This window comes from Arvicola amphibius, chromosome 2 (assembly GCF_903992535.2).
Source record: "Arvicola amphibius chromosome 2, mArvAmp1.2, whole genome shotgun sequence".
Lineage (NCBI taxonomy): Eukaryota > Metazoa > Chordata > Mammalia > Rodentia > Cricetidae > Arvicola > Arvicola amphibius.
In genome coordinates this window covers 193,262,126-193,288,148 of record NC_052048.2, presented here as the reverse complement: position 1 = coordinate 193,288,148, position 26,023 = coordinate 193,262,126, and the positions used below count along the sequence as shown (strand labels likewise).

The following is a 26,023-nucleotide window of genomic DNA, read 5'->3' as shown; positions in this document are numbered from 1 at the left end:
TCTTAGGATGGAATGGCGATAGGAGCCTGAACCTAAATCCGGGTCTCTCTCTGACTTCCTGTTTGGCTGGATTATCATTTTCAAGTATAGCTACATGACCAAAAGGGACCCTTGCAAGAACCTAAACCATGCCAATAGGATCTTCACCATCAAAATATGAGCTAGATAATACATTCACAAGCTCAGCCTTTCTCAGGCATTTCATGATAAAATATGGACCCAAGTATCTGGTTTCTACTAATTGTCCTGATGAATGCCAGGCTGCTCATGTTTCACCCCAGCTCACCATGACTTTCATTTTCCGGTCAAGCCAAATTCTGCCCCAGAAATGGGAGCACTGAGCACTAAGCTCGCCTACCTTCTGGCTCCCACACTGCCGCTCTGGTACACAAGACACCACACTGCCCACGGCCCCACTCCCTTCTGAGTCTCTTGGCTCAGTCCTCCCTATTTTCATTCCTTTGGTGTTATCCTGACCCGCCCTTCCTTTCCAGATTCCTGCTTTCCCCTCGTCTTTACCTTATCGACTCCTGCTCATCCATCAAAATTTAATTAAAGCATTACATTCCCTGGGAAGAGCCTGTCACTCCAGTCAGCTTTAATATTCTCCATCAGCACTCGCAGGCAGTCTGCCTGTTGAGGGAGGCGGAGCACTGCCAAGGTCACAGTGCTAACGCAGGGGCAAAAGGTTGAGGCCAAGCCCTAGCTGTGCACTTCGTAGCTGTGTGACCATCCTCCCCTCATGCCTCAGTTTCCTCACTTGTAAAGTGGATATGTGAATGGTATGTCCATTTCAGAGGGTTATTAGAATGGGACATGATTTGTATAAAGAGTCTGAAACAAGGCTAGAGCCAAAATGACCCAAGAAGGCTGAATTGGCCTGGTAATATACAACCACTATTCCCTTGCCTGCTTTCCAAATGGTCACATGTGTGGAGGGATGAAGAGTGTGCTTTGAGCACGCTCCCTCAACACCTATAACAGTGCCAGAAGCCTAGTCAACATCCAGGCGAAACTCACTGATGAATGCATAAACATTAGACAGTAAGTGAGAAACAGTCAAAATTTTACCTTAAAGTACGCTAATGAGTAAGATCGCTCGGATTTTATCTTGGGTTTTTCTGCCTGTGCAAAGGATGTTGATGACATCTCATTAACTTGTGGTACACAAGCTCACTGTTCTCTGAGTCAAGAATCCTCTACTCTTGACAGAAGGCCACAATGTAGTTAATTAACGGGGCTGCTATTCTGGAAAGCAACATGTAGGCATGCACTGTGACAAAATTCCTCTGAGACACACGCAGAGAAACAACATTTAAATTCCTATCAGAAAGGCGAACGAACTAAATGGGGGAAAAGGAGAGGGTGTTTAAACAAAGTTTGCTTGCAGAAAAGCACTGCCTGAGCCCTCTGGGAGTTGGCTACTGAAGGAGTTCTTCACCCACCATCCCAGAGATCCGACATAGAAAAGTCGAAATGACTAATTGTGACTAGCGAGGTGCTAGCAAGTGTCAACCCTGCCAGGCTTTCCCCCTCCATGCTGCTTGTAGAAAAAAAATTAGATGAGTAAACAGATTGAAGACCAATCTAAAATATTAGGCTGTGAGGACTTGCCAGACCAGGCGACAGTCACATTTCCTCCAGGGATCCTTCCCCTCCGTCCTGGGCAGATGCATGCACGCTCCTTTCCTAGTTCCTTTGCAAACCCTCCTAGGCCCCAAGTCACTGCATCCTGCTGCTTAGATGCCGAGGGCTGTCATTTTTATCCTAGTGGGACATGTCATTCCTACAGCTCACTCATTAGGATTGTCAACCCTGTAAATATGCCCTCCCCTAAGAGATTTTACACATATTATTTAAGATACTCAATCCCTTCCTCGGGAGATACCTTTCTACCTTGTCTGTCTTAATCTGCATTCTTGATAAACAGCTGATATAATACCATTTGATGGTTAATCTTCATTATTAGCTTGACTGGATTAAGTGGAGTGCACCTGTGTGTGTCTATTATGGTTCCAGAGACAATTAAATACTGGGGGCTCTGAACTAATGAATGCATTAATCTCCTGATGGATCGTAATTTGATGGCACTATTGGGAGGGGTTTTATGGAAGGAACCAGGCCACTGGGGCTGCTCTTGGGGTTCTGTCTTGCCCTGATCCCTTTCTGCAGCGTGCCCCTTCCCTTCCTCCAGGTCGTCTCTCAAGTCCACGACTTTCAGGTGACACAGACTCTTTCTGCTGTGACGTTCTGCCCAAGTGCATGGGGTTACCTGACCATACACTAACTCTATGAAATCTTGAGTGGAGCTAAATAATTCCCCTTTTCAGTTGTCCTGGGTATTTCAGTCACACGTGCACAAAACAACACCCCTCCTTTCACTGCTTTAACAGTTGTGTGAACTTACATATTCAAGAGGGCTTGGCTCAGCCCTTTCCCAGGCTGAAACACTATAGGCCCAAGTACACTATAAACTAGCTTGTGCCTCAGTGTCTCTTAAGTGTTGACAGCTTCATAGAAACACTTCTTACTTACACTGAGTACGTTTCTCTCATGTTCACACGTCTGCCATCCCCTGCTGCACAGAACACACCAAGGTAACTTTGAATTCTAGTGGAGATGCACAAAGTGATGGTTTCTACTGTCTTCAGCCAGGGGTCTTTAAGAAATATTTTCACTTTTACTGACTTTTAGAAGGTACAGAAGGCTCTAGAAGAGACTGTTTCAAGTCTCCATCTTAAAGATCCTGTATGTCTTTACCCCGTATGAATGATGTGACAGAAAATATCAGTGGTATGACCAGATGGAGGCTGTAATTCATCTTCCACTACACTTCTCATAGTACGGGAAGACCTGCAAGGAAGGAGCCTTAGTGCAGCAGGCGAGGCTTGAGGCTCCTAATGAAAGCATCTCTGAAGATTTTCCTCACTAAGAAATAAATGAAATTTTTGATACACGTAGAAAGTCAAGACACCTGGTCTCTCTGAATTCGGCTTATCTTCCTTCCTATCCAGACACGACTCTACCAAATACAAGCAGATAAAACAGTCAGAGAACCCAAGTAACATTATAGAAAAGTATATAGAACTTTTCAAATATAGAGTTGTCCATGGGATATTTCTAACATGTCATGTAACGAATGTGGAAGTAAGAACATAGTTGATTAAATTAATTTTAACCAAAGGAAATGAAAAATCCTATTTTAATAATTATGAGCCCTAATTCAGTAGAGAGGGCATTTTAATCAATAAATTAATTAGTTTTAATTCTAGGGCCAGACTATTTTCAGTCTTCTGTTTAATCAGATCTTGCCCATGGTGAAAACTGCAAGTTGCCCAGGCCTGTTGCAGAGAGAACAGAGGCTGGGGTTAAAGGAAGGTGAAGGGTTCACACAGCTAGGTCTGGACCAGCGAGGAAGATGAAAAGGAAGCCTGCAGTTAAATATGAGATTACTAAGATAGACAGATAAAGAGAGAGACAGGGATCTCAGGCAGTGATGGCAGACAAGTTGTTTCTTTCCCTAAAGCCCCAGGGACATATTTAATGCATTATCATCCTTTCCTAAATTATTGCTTCTAATGAAGCTGATTGCAACAGACTCAATATATGTAAAGATGGCTTCTAACAATGAGTTTTTGCTTAGGGGACTACCTCAGACCACCAGCTAGATAGATATGAGGCAATCAAGAAAGACTGAAGCTACATCTTTGTGGCTGGGGCCGTGTTCACTCTCTGCCATGGGAAAGCTATAACTGACTATGTAAATATGAAAATAAAGAGAGTATGGTATAATTAACAACTCCTGGGGCACCAGCAGAGTCTGAGGGTAGCGATGTGGGCCAAATGACTGACAGTTATTGACAGTCAAGGTCAATAACTAACAAGGCTGGAGTCAGAGATGCACAGTACATGGACAACACAGAACCATTTTCATGACTGGTCCAGCGGGACAGACTGGATCATGTGGGTCTCTACTGACTCAGTCATGATAGCCTGAAAACTAGCCAAACCAACAGGCAGTACTTCAGCCTTTGTCTAGCATCTGCCATGGACCTGTAAAAGCCCCTGGACAAAAGAACTTGACAGTCTTTTCTTCTCTTGAAAATCTCTCCTCTCAGAAATTTCTGTCACTTTCCCTCCATTTCTTACTGCTCTTAATTCTTAGTGAATTTTGCCTCTGCTATGCATACTCCCATGAAAGTGCACATCTTTAACCTTCCTTGGTGTGAGACAATGGATTTGGAGTCATCGTCTCAGGTTGATCTTTAAGACATCCAAGCATCTGGTACCTTAGGACCCTGGTTCCAGTACAACTAGGTTGAGAAAGATCCTGTCATAACTGAGAAACCCTGCAACACAATTAGCAACCTTGGGGAAATAATTCTGGCACTTACTAGACACTGAAATTCTCCACAAATAGCTGCTCCCCATTTTCAGAACAATCTCTCCAGATTAACATCATAATTTTATAGTTCAAAAAACTGGGATCCAAAGAGATTAAGTTAGTCAATCCCAAATTTGGGTTTGAATCTGAAACTCTTTCTCTGACTCCTCTACCCATTTTTGCTATGTCACAGTTTATCATTTAAAAAGAGAACCCAGTGGGATTTCAACAAAAAATGTTTATGTGAGATAATCTTTTTAAAATGGTGCATTGCATATGTATATGTACAAAAAGAGAAAAAGCTTAGATATCCCAGGAAATGGATTTGGGATTATTTTTGGAACAGAGGCATAAGCCAACAGCATTACAGAGAACATAAAGGGTAAGATTGTGGGGAGGAAGCTGGTCTGATATACTCAGCAGGGTCTGAGATCTGGCAGAACTCTGGGTGCAGGGTTTTACACATGATTTTGATTTATCTCAACACATAGAAGAGCCTGGCAAATAATCATTTAACCTGGAGGTCTACATATTAGAGCTCCCTAAATCTGAATTTGGGCCCCAAGGATACAAGGGCCTTGGTGAGCCAAGAATTGTTTGTGGATTTGCCTGGCCTGTCTTCCCATGAAGGTAGCCCCAAAGTAGAGAGCTCCACACAGTTGATGGATCCAAGGCCAGCTGGGCCTGACTCTGCATTTCTATGTCCTTGGCTAAACAAATTATAATCTTACACTTTTTTGGAAGGTATGGCTGCAGAGTTTCACAAAAAGTGTTGCAGTGAACCCAAAAGAAATTGCATCTAAAGGACTTTGTTGAACTTGTTTATATTGAAGATTCTTCAGTTAAATTGCCTAGATTTATTCTTTCTAGGTTTCTGTCTGTAACGAATTTTAAATTGTACATTTTTCTAAGTTGTGTGACAAGTGGTTTCTTTTTTACTGCTGATAATGTCTAAAACAAATTGTATCCATTTCTATATTATAAAAACGAGTCTGGCTGATTTGTTTTTAAAAAAAAAAAAGAGAAAAGCACACACCAATCTTCTGTTCCATCAGCTAACTGATCCATGACTGCCTCAGTCATGCTGTCTTTATATATTCCTTCCGCATTCCTCATGTTGGTCCCTCTGCTCTCTGTGCTTCCGATCGGTTACACACCTCTGTCCACTCTTGACCTACTTCCCTGGAAAGCAAGCACGTTAACCAAGGAGCCCTATTGCATGCTTTCCTACCATTAGGGGAGCAGTGTTTTCTTTTCTTCCTGGTCAACTTTCTTGAGACATCTCTGTGATCCCAGTGGCCACTAACATGCTGACAGAAAGTAGATACTCACACTTCAGCTCCAGTTTGATGAAGTCTGTGTTCCCCAGATTTTCCAGAAACACTCCCCGAGGGATTAACGTCTTGAAGTAGAAAGAAATGTCAGCACTGGTTTCTCCTTGGAAGGTAGAGAAGTGCAGGTAGGATGAAGGATTTGGGAAGGAGGCGGCGTTCCAATAATTTCCTGTGGGAAGAAGAGAGAAGACAAGATAATTTAACCTTGGTTAGTGAAATTACACAAAAAGCTGTATTTCTTGAGTTTACTCAGCCTTTATGGGCAATAGCCATGCTTCCCTAAACAGTTGTTGAGGGAGCAGAGACTCTTTAGTGGAGCTGCCTTCGAGCTGTGCAGAGAGCTCCACAGGTGGCAGGGGAATAAGGTCTGAAACATCAAGGTTTGCATGTGAAAGGGGCCAGTTTGCCGGGCAAGACTGGAGACTTTTCTTTCTTTCCTTGAGCTTCATCTATAGAATAGAGCATGCACAGGGTTCTTTAGATGGGAGCGGTGGGGACTATAAAGGCCCTATAAGGGCCTTACAACCCATGCAGCCACTCCCTTAGCTCACTCATCCACTTTCATTCTTGGGGCTGCTCTTCTCTTAATAAACTATCTCTATTCCTGTTTCTAATCATGAGGACCTGGTGCAATCTTTGGTCCTGGGACACCAGAGCTTGGAATCGCAAGCCATCTGATATCACCCAGGTGCTCTTAGTCAATCAGCACCATGAATTCCTGGGAAGGCATGACCCATCTTTCCCAACCCTTGCCTGCCAGAGTGGCCAGTGTCTCAAGAAGAATTTACAAAGCATAACAAAAATCCAAACCAACTTACTCAGATTCCATCAGGACAAATGGATCAAGAATTTAATATGGGACCATGACCTGACTTGCAACTTGATCTCCTGCGGAGACTCCTTTCTAATGTGCACATTTTACCATCCCAGGTGAAGATCAAAACACGTAGTTGTGTTTTGAAGCTTACTAAAGCTTTGAGCTTTATGCTAATTTTACAATCTGTTTTAATGGTGTATGCTGTACCTGTTGTCTGAAGGGCACAACAGGTGAGCTGAGCTCACTTCATTAGTTTATGCTCACACATAAACTTCACTTTCTTTCCTTTAATGAAAACCGTGTATATATGCAACATTAAATCCAATTACTATTCTTTGACAAAGGTAACTTTATGTTGGCACTGCTATACTTAAGCTATATTTTTAAATTAAGCATGCAGTATTGTTCTGCTCAGATATTAAATTACCTTCTTACCTCACTAGCGCTATTTGTTTTTGTAGGCATCTAGGATGTAGTGACATCCAGATAAGTGCATGGAATATTTAAAGTTAAATGCATTATAGATACGCACATTAAAATTTTAATGAGTTTATGTGAGCCACCTCAGTGATTTCTCAATAAAGCAACACCAGACTGTAAGTGGCTTAATGCAACCAGTTGGGGAGGGCAAGAAGAGAAACTTACGTGTTCATGGACACAAAACAGAGACAACACAGTTGGTCCTCATTATCCTTTGTTTAGTTCCAGTACCTTGGTGGATATCAAAATCAGAGAATGGAAGTCCCTTACATAAAATCTTGAAATACTTGCATATAATTTATGCACATCCTTCTGTACACATCTGCAGGTTCCTTGTAATACTAATACAATGGGAACACCATGATGCAATTGGCATACTGGATTGTTTAGAGAATAACAACAGCGAGAAGTTGGCATATGTTTCTATATGGAGTCGACTCTTTCCTTTCACCTCTCTGTGTGTCCTGAAAGCTGAAAGATCAAACTCAGGTGGCCAGGCTTGTGTGGCACTTGCTGAGCCATCATGCTGGCCCCGCCTTTTTGAGCAGTCAGTCAGCGGGCTGAAGATCAATGACTAAGCCATGCTGGTTGGCCAATGAGCCCAAGGGAACCTTTCTAGGCTTCCCCAGCACTGGGGTTACAAATGTGTGCCACCCTAACTGGCTTTTATTTTATAAAGGTCCAGAAGATTGAACTCAAGTCCTCATGCTTGAGTGGAAAGCTCTTTACAAACTGAGCCGCATTCCTAGCTTCTAAAAATTATTTTTGGAATGCAATTCAGCTGCCAAATCCATAGATACAGCCAAAAGTTGACTGGTGATTTCTGATTGGTTAAACTTGAGTTTTGTCATACTCTTCGCATTGGAATTTATACACAATGGCTAAGGGGTTGAATGGATGACATAAAGTAGTTCCTAATATTTCTTATTCTCTGGAGTTGTCCCAGAATAATGGTCTCACTTTCAACTATTTTAGTAGATAATATATAACTGATAAGTCAGAGAAAATACATCTGTAGGTGTCTCCACTAGAGTAAAAAGATTTGTAAAGGGTTGAGGCTGCAGCTCAGTTAGGAGAGTGCTTGCCTAGCATGTCTTTGACCCTTAGCACTGCATAGCTGGCAATGGAGGTTCATGCCTGTAACCCAGGATGTGGAGACAGGAGGATCAGAAGTTTAAGGCCATTCTTGGCTCTCTGGAGAAGGAGAGTGCAGCCTGGGCTCCTTGAGAGCCTACCTCAAAGAAGAAACGTTGGGGGTAGGGATTGCTTGCGCTTAAGGTGGCTGAAAGTCTTCATGTAGTTTTAGCTTATTGTTTTTAACTGTTCATAGATTTCAGGAGGATAATATGGTATTGTTTTTAGGAAAAAGATCATGATAGTGGGTAGGCTAATACTGGAAAAAGAAAGGATCTGTACTGTCCCCAATGCTGATGATATCATCCAAGGGCTGAGCCTCCTTCCTGGGTCCATGCCTGATGTTTTATGTAGGGAGAGAGGGGCACTGTCCCAGCAACCAGGAAGCCTAGTACTTCTTTGAGAAAAACTAAACCATCAAGAACTCCAAAGCTGGAGTAGGTGAAGATGTATCCCCCCGGGGCCAGGAGTATTCTGCTGGTTCTGAATAGGGAAAGTCCTTTAACAATCTAAGAGTCTGCCAGGATTCCAGTCCCTGTGTTCCTCCAGCCTTATGCAGAGTAATTCTGTCTCTCTTTAGGTTGAATCCCCAGGACAGGAATGTAATTAATGTTTTCAAGTTTCATTCCAATCAAGTACATTCTTATTATCTGAGGTGGCGATGCATTAACAGAAGGGCAGTTGTCTGAAGTGATTCTAGGAAAGTGAAAGCTAAAAGGAAAACATGTCAGTATTTATTTGAGGTCCAGGCCTAGTTATTCCGACAGGAATATACCCAGAGACGAGCAGGGCAGTTCAATCAGCTCTTCTCGTTTGATGAAACATTTCTACAGATGGCGATTCTATTTGTTCTATTCTGTGCTCACTAAGCAGCTTCTATCTATTTCAGTTTATTGAACGGGCATATTCACAGGGAAGCTTTACCAGGTGTTTACCAGGCTCCTTGAATGGGCTTATTCACAGGGAAATCAAACCTTGTACTAGTAGTGTTTCCCAGGATCCTGGAAAGGTCTGGATTGTCACATGCTACATTTGCTGCTTGTGACTGTCCCAAATCTACGGATGAATTCACGAAATCCAGACTCTTCTTCAGCAGCAGGAGGGCCTCTGCTCTGGCCTGGTCTGGTGAGATCACCGTTGTTATCAACACAGGAGTTGGGAGGAGAGGATATAGACTGAAACAGCAGAGGATCTCCCAGCTCATTTATATTGTTTATTTAATTTAATTTAAATAATATTTAAATACATTTTATTTAATTTATTTAAATAATATTTTATTTATTATCAGTGTGTGTGGTATATTAGTGTATATGTATGCATGTGTGTGTGTTTGTGCAGATACACACCTGCTGTGGTATGGGTGTGGAGGCCAGAAGATGACCTTTGAGAGTCAGTTTTCTTCTTCCACTATGGCATCTGGGCATTGACCTCAATTCATCAAGATTACGCAGCAAACACTTTACCCACTGAGGCATTGTGCTGGTTTACTGTCCTTTTAAATGTCTACTTTAGTTATAGTGTATCACACACACACACACACACACACACACACACACACACACACACGTATAAAGTATCAGCAAGAACAAATATGTAACTGTGGTCAGTGGGATGTGAGTTTACTTTCTTTTAAAAAGAGATATTTATTTTTCTTTTGTATGAATATTTTGCCTGTATGTATCTTTGTGCACCACAAGCTTGCCTGGTGCCTGCCAAAGCAGAAGAGGGTATCAGATTCCTTGATACTGGAATTACAGGCAGTTGTGAGCTGCCATGTGGGTTCTGGGAATCAAAGCCAGGTCCTCTGGAGGAGCAGCCAGTGCTGCTCTTACTGCAGAATCCTTTCTCTAGCTCTGTGAGCTCACTTTCAGTGCGTGTGTAGAAAGGAAAAGCATTGAATGCTGATGTTCTAGACCCTGGTGACCTTCTGAGTCTTGCCTGAAAAGTCTGTGGTCCAGACTCTGGGACTCTGAGTTACAACAAATAATGCAAGAGTTTCCCCCAGTGTGCATTGCATTCCACCATGCAGGGAGTGATAGCATTATTACTGTTTGTTTATATGGCTCCTAGTCGACCATAAGCTCCGTGGAAGCTGGAATAAAACCATTTCATCTCCATAACCTTTGGCCTCAGAATATAGTCAGTACTCTATAAATAATTGTTAAATAAATGAGTAAGTGGTTAGTCACTCCTCATTTATATCTAGTTTTAATTCCATATGTAAACTCTTCATGGGTCTAAATGTTGTTTATGTGTACTCCGAGTATTAAAGATGCTAAATAAATATCAATAAAGGCTAATGCTGCTTTAGCACCTACAGATAACCAGACACTGATTCTACCAGCACACCATAATTTTCTTCATTCATGACTTTATTTCTATTATTCCCTATAGACTTCATTGAACAACGCCAAGCATTTGCAAGACTGATGGTCTCATAACCTTAAGGCTATTGAAATAGCCGCAATTTGTACCTGCTATCAAGGTCAGTTCTATGGATGGGAGAAGCACAAGGCATGAGAATACCAAGTGAGAATAAGTGATTCCCTTGATGGGAAGGAGTGAGTGACAGCAGGTGGTAGGGACTGGGTCAGCACAGACAGGGAGGAGGGGGAAATGTTGGAAACCGAGAGGGAAGGTGTGTTACAGAATAGAAATGCACACCTGAGACTAGAAGGGTCAGTCAACAGTAACAGAATAATGAAGTGGGTAGTAGGCTCAGGAGTGCGGCCCTGGGCTGGAGCAACTGTCCCCAGAGGCGTGGCACAATGGTTGGCTTGACATTGAGAGCTCGTCAAGCTTGAAAATGAGTCCATCACGGGAGAAGCTTTTTTTTGATTAAAAATTTCCATCTCCTCCCCTCCTCCTCCCCCTTCCCTCCCCTCCCTTCCACCCATACCCCCACTCTGCTCCTCTCCAAGCCAAAGATCAGGGTTCCCTTCACTGTGTTAAGTCCAAGGTCCTCCCCACTCCTCCTAAGTCCAGGAAGGTGAGCAACCAAACTGACAAGGCTCACAGTGAGCCCGTCCATGCTGTAGAGTCCAAGCCCATCACCGTTGTCCTTGGTTTCTCGGTCCTCCTCCACTGTCAGCCACATTCAGAGAGTCCGGTTTGGTCCCCTGTTCCATCAGTCCCATTCCAACTGGACTTGGTGATCTCCCGTTAGATCTGTCCCACCGTCTCCATGGGTGAACGCACTCCTCACGGTCCTGACTTCCTTGCTCATGGTCTCCCTCCTTTTGCTCCTCATCAGGACCTTGGGAGATCAGTCTGGTGACGGGAGAAGCTTTTTAAATAAACACACGGCAAGCCAAGCTTATTGTATGTGTCCAGAGGAAGCAAGGTAGCATCTCTAGTTAAGTGTCAGAGAGGGCTGGGGCAACGAACCAGGTGTCACTAAAAAACAGCGAACTCGGTGTCGCTATACAACCTCAGGCAGTCCCTAGTTGTGACACTACATCTGTATACGCATCCAAATTCTTCAGCAGCCTCTTACTTTATCTAATCAATGAATTCCAGTCTCGGAATTCCTAGAAATAGTTTCTGAGGAGCAGTATTTAATTTTAAGTCCAGGTTTTTATTCCTTACAAAGTATTACACGGGCCTGGATTATAAACGCCTACTGGCGTCAGAGGGACGTACAAACTCAGTCTTGTCTGCTGCTCACTTCTTCAGTCTAATTCCGCAGAGATAATCCTTCCCAATACTTCAAACTCTTTTAGTTATAATCATGTATTTAAAAATATCTACACCCAGGACTGGGGAGATTAACTTCCTGGGTAATTGGATTTGGATCCTCAGCACACACACAATGCAGGGTGTAGGAGGGTAACTGCTTTAACAACCCCGGCACTGAGAGGTTAGGTGGGTGAGACAGGCGTAGCCCCATCAGCAATCTCCAGGGGCAGCCCGAGACCCTGTCTCAAACAATAAGTTGGAAAGCACAGAGAAAGACACCTTAAGTTGACCTCTGACCTCCACATACACAAACACACATGTATGAACGCATGCATGCATGCACGCACACACACACATACCTCCGTGTGAAATTTATTAATTTATATGCTTATATTTTTGTTTTGAATTTCTTTTTTATGATTATTATTTTTATTGAGCGCTACATTTTTTTCTCTGCTCCCCTCCCCTTCTCTCCCCTCCACTTCAACCCTCTTCCAAGGTCCCCACGCTCCCAATCTACTCAGGAGATCTTGTCTTTTTCTACTTCCCATGTAGATTAGATCTATGTATGTCTCTCTTAGGGTCCTCATTGCTGCTTAGATATGTTTTATTGATTTTCCTGAATGTGAGATGAGGATTTAAGCTTTAACAGAGCCTTCCTCCTCAGTTCCCTTTGCAATATTTTCCCCAAACAGTCACGCTGCAGAAGTTGGGGGTCCATGAAATTCAGTATCTATATGTGTAAGATGGCACAGGTGTTACTAAGTCAAGTAGTCAAATGTAGCTGTATTTTCTCTTTTGAGTAATTTTTCGTTTCTCCAGGATCAATAATTTACCCGCCTTTGCTCAGCCGTCTATGTCTTTCTTACCTTTCGCTGCCACAACTTTACAGCTTTTCTCAAAACCTCTCCCAACATTAAGCATTTCTAGTCATTTAGCAATCATGGCTGTGAACTCTGGCGACATCCTCCTTGCCTCTGCTTCCATCTGGATAGGCCCGCCTGTGGGTTTGACTCCTGTCCTGTGCTCTCCTTCTCCGCTGTTGCCAAACCTGCCTTTTCCCCTCTTCAGGAATCTATGCTCAGATTTGGAGATGTCATGACATCCCTTTTCTGGCTCTGCACCCTCATTTTCTAGAAGCGTGCTTTGAGTTAGCCTCTTGAAGGTAGGAGGGCTTGAGGTTAACTTTTCAAATCTTCTGATAAGCCATTATCCTCCTTCCACACCTAATTGAGACACCCCAGGAAGACAATCGTCAAGCTGTCTGGGTTGCTGTAGAGAAACCTAATGTGCTCTGATTATGATGTGCATACCTACTATTCATGTAGGGTCACAGACTTAGATTCCTTGACTTTCCCCCTCTAAACCTATTAATTTTAATTTATCATGATTTTTCTTGCTCATTTTCATTCCTAATATTGATCTTTCAAAAAAAAAAAAAAACCTTTGTTTGTGACCACTTTGAGCATCCCTCCCAGTATTATTATTTTCAGTCTTGCAGATTTGTTTGTTTGTTTGTTTGTTGTTGTTTTGTACTGCTGAGAATTGAACACAGGGTCTTCCACATGGTAGGAGAAGTCTCTACTTCTGAGCTACATTGCCACCTCTTGATATTGTGTTTCATTTGGGCCACCACATTTTAAAATTTCCAAGTATAGTTTTTTTTTTTTTTTTTTTCTGGAAGCCCCTCTTTCATAGCATTCTCTCCTATTTTTTTTTGTTGTTGCTATTTTGTTTTAGGTGCAACATCTTGGTTATGATGCTGAAATATTTTCTTTTGCTTTTTGTATTATCTCTGTTTCTCCCAAGACCCCTTACTTGTCCTGATTTATTATTATTATTATTATTATTTTTATTACTATTGTTATTATTATTTATTATTACAAAATCACCTCTTCCCCTCCTCCCACTTCCCTCCCCCTCCCCCCATTCCCCCTTCCCTTTCCTTGCCAGTCCAAAGAGCAGTCAGGGTTCCCTGCCCTGTGGGAAGTCCAAGGTCCTCTCCCCTCCCCCTCCATCCAGGTCTAGGAAGGTGAGCATCCAAAGAGACTAGGTTCCTACAAAGCCAGTACATGGAGTAGAATCAAAACCCAGTGCCATTGTCCTTGGCTTCTCAGTCAGCCTTCCATGTAAGCCACATTCAGAGAGTCCGGTTTGATCACATGCTGTATCAGTCCCAGTCCAGCTGGCCTTGGTGAGTTCCCTGTTAGATTGGCCCCACCGTCACAGTGGGTGGGCGCACCCCTCGTGGCCCTGACTTCCTTGCTCATGTTCTCTCTCCTGCTCCTCATTTGGACCTTGAGCTTGCTTGTCCTGATTGTTAGCTATGGGTTTGTTTCATAAATGTTTTTCCCATTTGTTCATACTTCATAACAAAGCACCAAGCAACTGGCCAGAATATGAGCATGTTCATTGGGCTGGGGGTGCCTTTTTTGATTCCTGGGTCTCCCCACAGCATGGAGAGATTCCTGTTTCATTAGGGGCCCACCAGTGTTAGTGTCATGACTTCTTTTATGGGTCATGGATCATCAGATTTCAGAAATAAATCTTATGGTTTCTGCATAAGGAATGTGCGTTGTGGCCAGTGTGCTGGAGCTGAGAGGCTGAAGGCTAAGTGGGTGCTATGGGTAGCTCCTCTCCATTACTGGTTTAGGAAGGCATGATGCACTCCCACTTTTTAAATGCCTGGTGTGTGGAACATTCTCCCTACATTGAGAGAATAGTGAAGCTAGTGATCGAGAGGAAGAGAACTGATGATCTGAGTGACCCCTAAACAGGTTTCCCTAGGTCCCGCCCTCACACTGTCCCTTGCTGGTAAGTGTCCAGCACTCCTTGGCCTGTTCCTTACAGCTGGTTTCTCACTTACCCATTAGCAGCATGGACATGTATGCTTTCTTTTACTGTTAATCATGAAGTGATCAACTTGTGATGTGCTAAAGCCCCTCAAGAGAAAGAAAAAGAAAGAAGCAGCAGGGAGAGAGAGCTCACTGTCTACTTGGGAGTCAGATGCTTAGGTAGTGGTCCCACTAGAGAGAAGGATCAAGAATAAGGGCGTGGATAGCAGGAGTTGTAGGGAGTAAGTATTTGGGGAAGTTCTGGTCTGCCTGTGTCTCTGCACAGCTGCTATGTGCTGGTTCCACGTATACCTCTGGAATCAGCCTGGTTTACATTCTAACTTTGTCACCTTCATTGATGGAACGACTCTGGGCACCTGACCTTCCTCAATCTCAATTTCCTCTTTTGTGCAGTGGAGCAGAAAGGGGACCTCTACTGGGAGAATCACTGGAGCTATTCCATGAGATGCAATCAGCAGGATACTGTCCCCAATGCAAACGTCCAATAAATATTATTGATGGACACCAAATGGATAGATTTTACTACTACTGTAATCTTCTTAGAAAAGATACCATGGACCTCTCTGTTTTACCTCCTCAATGATTTTTAAGTGTGTATTCATGTGTGCATGTGCATGTGTGAATGAGTGTGTGTATGTCTAGGGAGGTACATATGAGTGCATGTGTGGCCATCAGACCACCTCAGGTCATCCTCAGGAATGTTGTCTACCTTTGAGGAAAGGTATCTCATTGGTCTTGAGCTCATGAATTAGGATAGACTGGCTGGCCAATGAGCCCAAAGGACCCTCACACCTTTGCTTCACCAGGTCTAAGATTACAAATGCATATCACGATGCCTAGATTTTTTACATGGTTCCTGAAGACCCTCATGCTTCTGAGTTTAAGCACTTTACTTGCTGAGCTATCTCTCCAGTTTTCTTCAGTGAGTTTTAATTTTTAAATTCTGTTCACATGGACGGAAGAATGGTTCAGCGGCAACAAAGTGGCACAGGGGTTTTGTAGCGTAGTCACTGAATAAAAGTCGGAGGTAAACAAGAACAATGAGACACCTAAGAAAACAGCACCGTGACAGTGCAAAGTTTTCCATCTGAACAGTGGTCACCAATGAACACTGAAGAGTAGACTAGCCAGCAGCCCTGTGCCCAGCCCCTGAGCTCCTCCCTCTCTGCTAGGGAGCACTGCCTGGGAGACAGGAAGGTAGAATCTGGCCTGAGCTGGCAGGAGCAGGTGCTTAGCATCTCTGGGCAGTCTGGAGCTGTGTGGTGGCTCCAGCTCTTAGTGAGTTCTCCCACCTTCTTTCAGATTCAGTCAGTTCCTCATTCATAGAATGGCTTCTATATATGGAAATTCTGCTTTAAATGACAAGCAATTTTCAATGTAAATATCAGCTCTTTAGAGACTAATTTCTTTGAAAATTATTAGTGACCCAAAGGTTAAAATTTTAGTGTTCTTTGTATTGTGCAATGAGCTTCCTATTGTTTAGTATAGGCTGGGTGCTGTTGATGATAAACCAGATGACTTCATTTGCATGTAGATTTGAGTCTGTCTGTAGAGGTTTCCTTGTGAATAATAGGAAAAAATGACTTCCTTAATTAAATTACTTTTTTGTGCATCCAGGTTTTCAAAAGGCAGCTTTCACTGAATATAAAGCATCATTTCATGGACTAAGCTAACCTCCAAATGGAGGGCTCCAACAGAAGGGGTTATCCTTGATCTTGGGTCCCCTGCTCTTTCTGTAGTATTCCACTCTCTCTAGAAGGCTCTTTCCACTACTGTGACCCAGAAGAGAAATATTGCCAACTGGCAGGAGGAGCCATCAATACAAATTCCTTGTTGGATTTATCACTGTAATTGGGTCTTTTTGAGCTACACCACTAGACTGAGTCCCATAGAGAACATGAGATGCTCAAACTCTGAAGGTCATGGTGCTCAGAGTGTTCCCAATTCTGTACAAGATTCTGAGAAAACTGGTTTGTTCCTGATTAGTCATGGAAGCCTCAAGCTGAACTCATGATTGACACATTTAAATGCAAATGGTTCACATACATAATTATACTTTATCTCTTGAGTGCTCGGTAGATCTTTGTGGATAAAGGGAACATCTACATTTTTTTTCATGAATGTTCTCATTTTAGGCCCCGAATTTTTTTGTTCTCTGAAATTTCTCCATGGGGCCTGTGAGCTATATACCTGATCTTTTGGGGGTTTGCAACTAACAGTTAATCATATTCAGAAGTGAATAGGTATAATGGGAACTCTGGGGGATTTATGATTTTATTTACATTGTGGACTTGGATAAACTCTAAAGGATTCTATGGAATTGATTCTAAGAAAGAAGAGCCTTCAAGATCAATTCTCCTATACCCAGGCAAACTTGGAAAAGAGGTATGCCGTGCCGTGTCTGTGGAAGGGTACAGATTTACTCCTATTATTTTTAGGGTTGTGTCTCAGAGATGGCACAGCACCCACTGACAACCATTCAGAGGCCACTCTGGGAAGCACCTATCTTGTAAATGAGTCAGAGACGAACACCTGTGCTTCCCCCCATTTTCCTGTGCACTTTCACGTATTTCGTAATTTCTAGTAAGTAACTGTAGATTATTGATGCCCAACTCTATGCATGAAGTTGGATCTCTGCTATGAGTTTAGGTCAAAATAAGTGCTTCTTAAACAGTTTTGTTTTGATATCTGAAGGCGGACATGGTTTTATTCCACAGTAACACTACTTATGGTGCTCCCCACTTCACAGAATAGAGCCTATCCCACTCTGTCCTTGAGCCGGAGACCTAGGAATCATTCCTTTGCATCTACTTAGCTGACCCCCAGATCTGTACCTTCCAATCTTCCGAGGTGTGCTGCTTCTCTCATCCTTTCACGACCTTGGCCACAGTCATATTTTGTTGCCTGAAGGTTACAGCAGCCTCCTACCTCGGTTGTGCTTTGTATGTTGTCCTCCTTTTTAAACATCAACCAAGGAATCTCATAATTCTGCTCTCATGCATAAAACCCCACTGGTTTCAAATGGCTGCAGAGGATACTGTAAACTCTCTGAGCTTGCACTGTAAGCTTATTTCCCAGCCTGTTTTTGCCATCGGTTCTCCCCAAATATTCCTCCCATTGTTCCTGTCATTCAAGGGGCTTGTGACCCCATTTTGTATTGACATTGCATCATCTTCATATATTTCAGCACTCTGGGATTGAACTCAAGCCTCACACAGGCCAGGCAAGCACTTTATTACTGAGCCACTTCCTAGCCCTTTTAAAAACTTAAAAATAATTAAGTTTCCAAACGAGGTGTCACTAAGTCACCCAGGCTCATTTGCCTTGAATTTGTGATCCTTCTGTTCTGAACTCACTCAGCAACCCAAGCTGCGCCTTGAAATTTGTGACTCACTTGCCTTAGCTTCCTGAGTCTTCTTTCCTTCAAACAGTTGTGCATGCTTGGATGTTTGGAAGGTGGGAAGAAAAAAAAACCTACCTTCTTTTCTTTTCCCTCTAATTTTTTTCTTTTTATACCCCTATAACCTGTATACGTTGATCTTACCTGGTTACTATTTGATCTTAAGATTCAATCTCACTGGCCCCTTCTCCTGAGGGTTTCCTTGGTGCCTCTCTGGGCTGGTGATGCTCTTTCTGCTCTGTATTCCCAGGACATCTGGTATCTGTCAGGGCATCTAACTTACTGTATCATTATAAGGGCTTTCACGAGCCTCTCTCCTCAGCAAGGCTGTGGATTTCAGGTTGCAGACATTCCATTGTCTACTATCTTTCTGCCAGTGATAGACCGTCAGATACATGTATTTAAAAAATTTGAATAATCATTAATCCTGCGATTAATTAATGCGATCACTTACAAAACCTACTTTTGGCAGTTTCAGAACTGAAGAATTATTTACTCCATGAGGATAGACACTTTTCAAGGTTACGGATTATGCATGTTAACTTTTCCCTTTTCAGGGATCTACTATGCTAGTCACCTTCATATTCAAGGTTTCTCAGTGAGCTGACAGTGCTGGGCATCCTCTGCCCCCTGGTCAGCTGTACGGATGCCGTTTCTGTCCTCATTGTGCTGTCTGCTTTCTCTTTCTTTTCCTCTCCTCGTGTATTGGGATTCAGGCTTTAATGCCATTAAGCTTGTATTTTATTATCTGCTCTGTTGTAATGAAGAGCACTGACAGCAGGCTTGTAAAAGTCCGTGATGCATTTAGCCACCCTCGGCAGCTGCTCAGGGAAGGGGTGCTATAGCAGGAGGCAGCCTTTATGTATTGATGAACCACAAACCCTCCAGAGCCTCACATCCATAGAAAAACAGGTTTTATATCAAATCCATTAGGTGAGTAAGAACGTGGGAAATGCCTGCCCCTTGCAGCAGAGTGACGGATGTGAAGATCGGAACCCACTCTGCATGCAGCGTAATGGATTGATAGGATCCATACAATTACATTACACACATCAAAGTTTCCTTCCTGCACTCTTTTCATTACAGAAAATAAAAAGATTCATACATCCTGTTACATGAATGCTATCATTTTCCTACTGAAAATAGCAACCTGGCACCTGCATCTCAGTTGGACTATTATAGCAGGGAGCTGACCCACAGTACAAAGAACATTACTGGAGGGAAGAGGTCATCTTTGAAAACCTGTTTCTTTATCTGGAAATTGGGTCAAAAAAAGAAAGAAAGAAAGTAAAGAAAAAAAAAGAAAAATCTCTTCTTCATCAAGGTCTTGCAACAGCCTTAGAACTTTTTTTTTTTTTTTTAAAAAGCTGTAATACCAAGTGCTGAGATGGGCCAAAAATGTCTACTTGTAGTACCGATGAAAGAACAGGGAAGACTTCTATTCCTCGGGGTGAGGAAGTCGGTCTGAAGTTTTGCATCATGCACTGCAGATTCTTTACTGCTTACGGGCATCCCTCAAGAGCAGAGGACTAGAAATAAAGCTGGATACCAAGTCTATAAACAGCTAAGGGCCAGCAATTCCAGGCATAAAAAAATAAAACCTGCATAAAAGCTGCATCAAGATGGAAGCGCCCTTGGACTCTAAGAATCAGAGGGAGCTCTGAGGTCCCTGCTCTAGTTTTCCGTTGTCCTCCTTGGCTGACTTGGGTGAAACGGTGGGATGTAACACACAGCATCTGAAAGACGTTGCGTAGGGGATTGCAGAGGACACCCGTCCTCTCTACTTGTGGAATCTAGAGGAGTGTTTCAACATTCTGTGAACAAATAAAGGTGGGCGGGAAGACATCGAATGGTTGATATTTAGAATAGTTCGAGCCTGGGAATCTGCAAGCACAGCACAAGGGACTTGACTGTAGCTGGTTGGGTAACAAACGACCTGTTTAGCAGAAGGGGCTGCTGGATGGGTGGTTTTCCCAGCACCTTTGTCCCAAGGGTCCATGCAGACCACCCCGAGTGTGACTGAGCCACAGCACTGAAGGTTTTCTCTGCACGAGACACTCCGCTGTAGGACTGCATTTGCACTTCCTGAGGATAATGCGGTGGAAAGGTGCACGCCGGGACAATGAAATGTGGAAAAAAATTATTATAGTGCAGAACAGGAGCCCATGCCAATTTATGGGTTAGATTTCCATTTCCTGCCTCAGAGTCCTGGTTGTAAAGTCCAGGCTTGCATCTCTTTGTCTTGCCTTTGAGGTTATGGTGGAAAACTACACTTTCAGAATGGAGTTGGGTTTTTTTTTTTTTTTTTTGGAGCCACTCAGTAATTGTAAAAGTGAACTTAGATGATAAGAGAAGCCAAGGTGCCAGTCTCAACTGCCACAGCACTGCTGTAGGTTTTGCTGATTTGAAACTGAGTAGATGGCGGCATAATCTGGGGTCTGAAAGCAATTATTTTCAACAGTCTGGCAGCCACCCAGGCTACAGAGGCAGGGAAAGATGTTGTGTTCTGACCTTTCCCAGGCTAGGGGCCCTAGGGAGTGAGCCAGGATGTAAAAAGATTTGGACAGAAAACTGCACAAACAAAGCCCTGAATGGATTCTGATGGAAGCCATCTCACATCTTGCCTCTGCAAAACTTTATGTGAAGTTTTTGGGGATTTATTATTTCAAGAACAGAAGGACATTTACCTACAGATGCAGGGGGATAAATTTCAGGTCCGTTTAGTATTGGAAAATGGTCGGTTTATTGCTGATTTCAATCCACTTGATTTTCTCCTTAATCTTCCACCTTCTAAGTCAAGTAGAACACTGCCTGTGTATGTGAAAACACACACAAGCATGCACAACCTCAGTATACCACGTGAGTACACACTCCTATCACACACAAACCACATACCACATATACCCACATCTGGACACAAATGTATTTTCTTGGATCAATGCTTTAATTTAGGTGATTTTTAAAGCTTTAAAGAGTTTTTTTTTATAGTAATCAGATGCAAAAAACTAGGGTATGCCATCTATTTTGATGCATATATTTTATAAACAAATAACACAGCATGGCATAAACCATAAAACAGATACATAAATGGTCAATTCTATGCTGTTAAGTGAAGGCTATTTTCCAAATAAAATGTTTATATGTGTAGCCATATTCTGCTAAAAGTTCAGGTCCCTAGCACACATACTAAATCTGGACACAGTGGTGCCTGCATGCACTCTTAGAGCTGAAAGGCACTGAGACAGAGGGATTCCTGGGACTCCCTAGCCAACCAGTCTAGCTGAAATGCATAGCTTGAAGTTCAGTGAGAAACCTTGTCTCAAAACTAGGGTAGAGAGGAATTAAGTATGTTCTGATGTTGACTTTTAGCCTCCACATGTATGTACAACATATGTGCATGCACACTAGCACATGCGCACAAATGCATACACACATGCATCTCTCACACACACACACACACACACACACACACACACCTTGTATATACATATCTACATCACCCATAAACACAGGTGTGTGACTATTTAGGTACAGAATAAAGGAAAAAAATCTAAAGAAGATTCACATCAAATTTTAATACTAGCTACTTTTGTGGATGATATTTGATCTCCAATTTACTTAGGAATTCTATTTTAGGTGGTTATGCATGTGCATGCTGGATAGTTTCATGTCAGCTTGACACAAGCTAGAGTCATTTTGGAAAAGGGAACCTCAACTGAGAAACTGCTTCAGTAGATTGGCCTGTAAGTAAGCCTGGGATGCATTTTCTAGTTTAATGAATGATGCGGGAGGGCCTAGCTCGCTGTGGACAGTGGGACCCCTGGGCTGGTGGTCCTGGTTGCCAGAAGAAGGTAGGCTGAGCAAACCATGAGGAGCAAGCCAGTAAGGAGCACTCATCCATGGCTTCTGCATCAGCTCCTGTCTTCAGGTTCCTGCCCTGTGTGGGGTCCTTCCCTCAGCAATTGGATGTGATCTGAGGGTTGTGAGCAGAAGGAAACCCTTTCCTCCCCAAGTTGTCCATTGTCACAGCGTTCTATCACAGCAGAAGAAACTCTAAGACAATGTGTTCGCATTGCGCTGGAAAGCAGGAAGGACGAAAGGAAACTAGGAGGAGAGACAACATCCCAGGTGGGCTTCCATGGAGGGGTGAGGATGGATGCGGAGCATGAAAGTAGGCAGAATGAATCTCATTGTGCTGTGCTGTGCAAGCGCACAGGTGCCTGGTACTTCTGGTGAGTTATGTGGGTATGCTCGCGGTTTATCACAACTTTTAATTATTGCACTGTGATTTTCGAAAGGAAAACCTATCCTTGGACTATGGCAGATTGGATAGGTAAGAATTCAGCTTTTACATAGGGATTATAGGTCTACAAGCTTCACTTACAATCCACCTTCAACCTTCAGTGGGATAAAAGTCCATCCTTTCTTACGCTGAAAAAGAATCAGATTTCTGTGGCTACACGATACACAGGAGATACCTAGAGGCTCTTGGTGTATATCTCCTTGTATTGGCAACTTCCAGGGCATCCATATACCCACCCACCTATCCACCCTCCCTCCCTCCCTCCCTCCCTCCCTCCCTCCCTCCCTCCCTCCCTCCCTCCCTCCCTCCCTCCCTCCCTCCCTCCCTCCTCCCTCCCTCCCTCCCTCCCTCCCTCCCTCCCATCTCTCCATCCATGCACACAAACAAATGACCAACTTGCCAAGTGACTAATTAGCCAACAGCTAACAAAGTTGTAAAACTCCCTTATTGTGAATTCTCACTGCTTCTAGGCAAATTCCCTCTCATCAAATTCACTCCATTCAGACTCTGATTTTTCCAATTACCCATCATAGCTAAAATCCATGGAATCTTTCTGTGTTCCAGGAAGTGTGTTTGATACAGAAAGTTCTTATCATGAGTAAGTTTCACTTTGGATTGCTGTTACTATCTACATTTCTTATACCAAAAAGGAAAAAAAAAAAAGGAGAAAGGAAAAAGAGGGAAGGAAGTTTGGTGTGAGCACTTAGAGTTTTGATTCAAGTCTAAGTCTTGCGGCTTTGATGTTAGTGGTCTTTCCATAGAATACTAACATAAAGTAGCCCCTTTATGTGAAACATTTTCTTAATCCTTCCTCATCATTTTTAGCTGGTTTCAGAGACTATTTATTAGCCCTTAGGAATATCCCAACAGGGTTTGTGGCAAATGGGCCCTGAAAGCCAGTCATCATAATTATATCCTTTTGAATCTTTGGTTCTGAGGTTTCGTAACCTGAGGGGATCAATTTACCCCTGTCTTCAGGTTTCAGCTCAGAATACCATTCTGTATGGCTCGGAAGTATGAAATTCATGATCTGTGCTCAAGACATTCAAGTCTTCAGTGCCAAGGCTATCCACTCTAAGAAGCAAGTACAAACCTTAATCTAACGCCACCCCAATCCCTTGATTTTTGTTTCAGCAACATATATCACTCTCTAAGACATATGTTTATTTTAAAGGTTATCTTTGTGGTGGTTGGTTTATTCTGAATGGGGCTATGATGTTGAAAGTAATCACTTTGCCTATTTTTTTCTTTTTGGCATCTTGCCCTTTCTTGGGACATATCAGGTACCCATTAAACACTGTTTCCTGAATGAAACACACCATGTTGGATCTATCAGTTTCAGAGCTGTGAATATGTACTCTCATCACTAGGGGAGGCTTCAAACGACCAATGTTTAGATTTACTCTTATTAATTCTTCACTCTAAACTCCCTGATACAACTTATCAAAATAATTGCTATTTTTAAAATAACATTGAGCTGAATTTTAACCACACCTCTCTCTCTCTCTCTCTCTCTCTCTCTCTCTCTCTCTCTCTCACACACACACACACACACACTCACACACACACACACACACACACACACATATATATATATATATATATATATATATATATATATAGAGAGAGAGGCATGCAAGCACACTGAGGCAGGTGGTGGTAGCCAGAAGTCTGGCAGCCTTAATGTGGAATGGTAAACTAAACAGGACAGTTGTCCGAATCTCTATGCTTTCCAGATAGTCTTCAGTGGATACCCCTTGTGTCCATTTTCTGCTGTGGATATCCGTAGAAGAAGGTATTCATCCAGGAATCCCAGTTTCCCAATGATAGTTTTGGTACAAATATGACTATTGCAATCTTTTTTTTAAAAGATAAAACAATTATATTTTTTGTAATAGCCAGAACCTGGAAACAACCTAGATGCCCTTCAGTGGAAGAATGGATGAAGAAAGTGTGGAATATATACATATTAGAGTACTACTCGGCGGTAAAAAACAATGACATCTTGAATTTTGCATGCAAATGGATGGAAATAGAAAACACCATCCTGAGTGAGGTAACCCAGGCCCAAAAAGATGAACATGGGATGTACTCACTCATAATTGGTTTCTAGCCATAAATAAAGGACATCGAGCCTATAATTCGTAAAAAAATCCTAGAGAAGCTATATAAGAAGGTGAACCCAAAGAAAAACATAGTTATCCTCCTGGATACTGGAAGTAGACAAGATTGCCAGACAAAATATGGGAACATGGGGGTGGGGTGGGATGGGGGGATGGGTGGATGGGGAGAGAAAAGTGTGAAGTGGAGGATGGGAAGAGCTTGGGGGAATAGGATGGTTGGGGTATAGGAAGGGTGGATATGGGAACAAGGAATTATATAGCTTAGTTAAGGGAGCCATTCTAGGGTTGGCAGAGACTTGACTCTAGAGGGGTTCCCAGGTGTCCAGGAAGACGCCCCCAGCTAGGTCCTAGGGCAGCTGAGGAGAGGGTGCCAGAAATGTCCAGATCCTATTGCCATACTCATGAATATCTTGCATATCACCATAGAACCTTCACCTGGCATTGGATGGAGAAAATGACAGAGCCCCACATAGGAGCACCGGACTGAGCTCCCAAGGTCCTGATGAGGAGCAAAAGGAGGGAGATCATGAGCAAGGAAGTCAGGACCGTGAGGAGTGCGTTTACCCATTGAGACGGTGGGACAGATCTAACGGGAGACCACCAAGTCCAGTTGGAATGGGACTGATGTAACAGGGGACCAAACGGACTCTCTGAATGTGGCTGACAGTGGAGGAGGACTGAGAAACCAAGGGCAACGGCAATGAACATGAACTCTACAGCATGGACGGGCTCACGGTGAGCCTTGTCAGTTTGGTTGCTCACCTTCCTGGACTTAGGGGAAGCTGGGAAGACCTTGGACTTAACATAGTGAAGGGAACCCTGATGGCTCTTTTTCTTGGAGAGGGGTGGAGTGGGGGTATGGGTGGAAGGGAGGGGAGGGAAGGGGGAGGAGGAGGGGAGGAGATGGAAATCTTTAATAAAAAAAAAGTTGGGGCCAAGTAAGGATGTGGCTTTCTGGTACTTGGAGAACAATGGCATGCAGCCCAGGTACACTCTGTGTGGTTCTTGGACTACACAGCTGAGTTTGGAATTCTCATTCCTGTTTTGAGAGTTTGCCCCTTATAATAGACTATTGCAATCTTAATCACTCCTGGCGCAGGGGCTTATTTACTCCATGGGGTTCCAGTGTTGACAGAGGATGAAACCTTTGGAGCTCTGTTTGCTTTCACATCACATGCTGTGGGGTATGTGGGAGAACCAGCCTGTGGAGGGGAAGGGATAGAAGGTGAGAGGAGGCTGGAACTTGTGAGGAGGTAGGGTGGACCCAGTGAGAGGAGAAGGTGTATCCCATTAGAGAGAAGGGCAGGTGAATCCCATGAGAGGGGAGGAGGAAGCGCATGGTCCTCTGCTTCTGGTAGCTCTTATCTCCCCAGGAATCTCCAGCCACATCCCTCTCTACTATGTTGTTAGTCACTCAGCGAGCGACTCACACCTTTCATTTGTTTTAAGAAGGACCCGATGCCGGGCGGTGGTGACACATGCCTTTAATCCCAGCGCTTGGGAGGAAGAGGCAGG

The 26,023-nt window shown here is 43.2% G+C and overlaps 1 protein-coding gene across 1 annotated transcript in view; it reads right to left on the bottom strand.

The window, feature by feature from the left end:
* Window positions 1-26,023, bottom strand: part of Cntnap2 (contactin associated protein 2) — a 1,482,107-nt gene that overhangs the window by 274,795 nt on the left and 1,181,289 nt on the right. Inside the window, exon 16 of the mRNA XM_042054579.1 lies at window positions 5,717-5,887. Within this exon, the coding sequence (XP_041910513.1) occupies window positions 5,717-5,887 (171 nt within the window). The remainder of the gene's footprint in view (window positions 1-5,716; window positions 5,888-26,023) is intronic.